This window comes from Fukomys damarensis, unplaced genomic scaffold, assembly GCF_012274545.1.
Source record: "Fukomys damarensis isolate Sample0158 unplaced genomic scaffold, DMR_v1.0_HiC HiC_scaffold_13, whole genome shotgun sequence".
Taxonomy (NCBI): domain Eukaryota; kingdom Metazoa; phylum Chordata; class Mammalia; order Rodentia; family Bathyergidae; genus Fukomys; species Fukomys damarensis.
The window spans coordinates 36,027,180-36,029,120 of NW_022900925.1; the positions used below are offsets into that span (position 1 = coordinate 36,027,180).

At 59.4% G+C, this 1,941-nt stretch overlaps 1 protein-coding gene across 1 annotated transcript in view; it reads right to left on the reverse strand.

Moving 5' to 3' along the window:
- Cacnb1 (calcium voltage-gated channel auxiliary subunit beta 1) overlaps nt 1-1,941 on the reverse strand; it is a 16,258-nt gene that overhangs the window by 2,963 nt on the left and 11,354 nt on the right. The window contains exons 10-11 of the mRNA XM_010620288.3: nt 1,712-1,897; nt 5-93 (exon numbers count right to left, since the gene is read on the reverse strand). Of these exons, the coding sequence (XP_010618590.1) occupies nt 5-93; nt 1,712-1,897 (275 nt within the window). The remainder of the gene's footprint in view (nt 1-4; nt 94-1,711; nt 1,898-1,941) is intronic.

Below are 1,941 nucleotides of genomic sequence, written 5' to 3' on the forward strand. Positions count from 1 at the left end.
GGGCTGGCCGGGTTCCCCTGGGTACTCGCGCACGCTGGCGTGCTCCCCGGTGGCCCGCTCCAGCGGCTGGTCCCCGGAAGCAAGGTAGGGTCCCTGGTTAGCAGACGGCGGACGACAGACACCATGCAGAGGAGGCAGGGGTGAGAAAAACACAACAAAGCAAAGCAGATTAGTGACTGCACCACAACCCCTGCCCGCGACCCCTCACCATCCATCAATACAGCAGGAGGAGGTGGCACCCGGGACTGGCACTGGGGGCTCCAGAGTCCAGCCAGGGGACCGGCCTCAGGGCATCTGCTCTTCTGTTGGGACTGGGGAGTCTGATGCCTCCCGGTATCCATAGCAGGGAGCCCTAAGTGATTAGTCACCACTTCCTCACTGGTTATTGAGGCTGCCATGGGGTTAATCATCATTAACAGCTCATTAGTACTGCTACCCGTTAGTGGCTGATTGGGTTAGTCAAGGCCTCCAGTTTTCCAAGTACATTAAGGGACAGCAACTCAAACCCCCCAGCCCCAGCCAGCTTCTTCAGCCACACCAACCACGCTGGGCAGCGGCTCACAGAAGCCCACTGAAGCTGCTCCTTCCCAGCCATGCAAGGGATGGGGTTCCTCCTCTGCCCCCCGAAACCACAGGGGGTGGCCCGGTGGCCCTGTCACTGATGCCACGTGAAGCGGAGTGGCTGCCAACGGCCCTGCCACCGCAGGGGCTGAGGTGACAGACACGCAGAGGCCTGTCCTAGTCTTGCCTCTGCCTCCTCAGGCCCTCTCGGCTGTGTGCCATGGGGATTCCACTGCAGCAGCCGTCTGCAAACTGTTTCATGGGCATCTGGGGTGGGCCGGGAGGGCACAGAAGTGCTCCCAGGGTCCCCAAGGAGGTGAAGGGGAGGCTGGACTCCAGCTTGCTCCAAGCAGAGCAGGGATGCCTTAGCTTAACATTCACTGAACAAATGTCGCTGAGAACAAAATTTAAAAGCAGCACCCTCAGGGCCGGGGATTTAGCTCAGTGGTTCGGTGGCCTGCCTTGCAAGCGCAAGGACCCGAGTTCAATCCCCGGTACCAAAATAAATAAAAAATCAATAAAAAATAAAAGCAGCACCCTCGATGCCTCAATGGATTTCTGCAGACCTAACCCTATACTTGATGGTGTGGTCACAGGGAAGGGCCGTGGTTTCCCTTGGGAAGAGGGCGAGGCCGGATGAGGGCCTTTCTTGGACTCTGTGTGACTGGAGGAAGGCCAGCAGATTCAGATGCTCCCAGGGTCCTCCTGGGGACAAGAGCAGGCAAGGGGCAGCCTCTGAGTCAGGTGTCCCTGTACTCTGCTTCTGGGTCTGAGTGCCCCTGCTCTGTGGAGTCCAGTGGAAGAGTTGTCCTCATGTTTTATTTTCCTCGCAGTTTCTAGTCTTACGAGGGCACTGGTCAGGCCTCCCAGCCAACAGGAGTCCCACAGTCCCAGGCCCAAGGAGGCAGTACCAGCCAGTCCCAGTCCCAGCAAAAACCACAGACACGGGAAGCTGCCGCTCACCACGTTATTTACAAAATAAAGCTCTTCACTTCCTTCCCCATGTTCCTGCACTTCAGGGCGCAGGGAAAACAGCCCGACACGGCTACATGGCGTGCTCCTGCTGCTGGGGCACCGCGCCGACCCGCTGCAAGGTCTCCAGCCCGCCCCAGAAGCTGAGATTCCTCCTGAGAGAGGTGAGCACCTGTACCTGGAGGTTGGAGACGGGGGCGGGGCTGGCAGCCAGGGCTGCCGTAGCCATGGTGCGGTTCAGCAATGGATTGGGCGGCGTGCTGCTGGGCGGGTGCGTGGCCTTCCAATAGGCTTCCAAGTACTCGGCTAGGTGCTCGCAGGCATCCTCCAATTGGTTCTCGTCCAGGATGATGTCAAACATTTCCTGTAAAAGCGGGGGGGGGGGGAGGGGGGGGGGGGTCAGTGAGG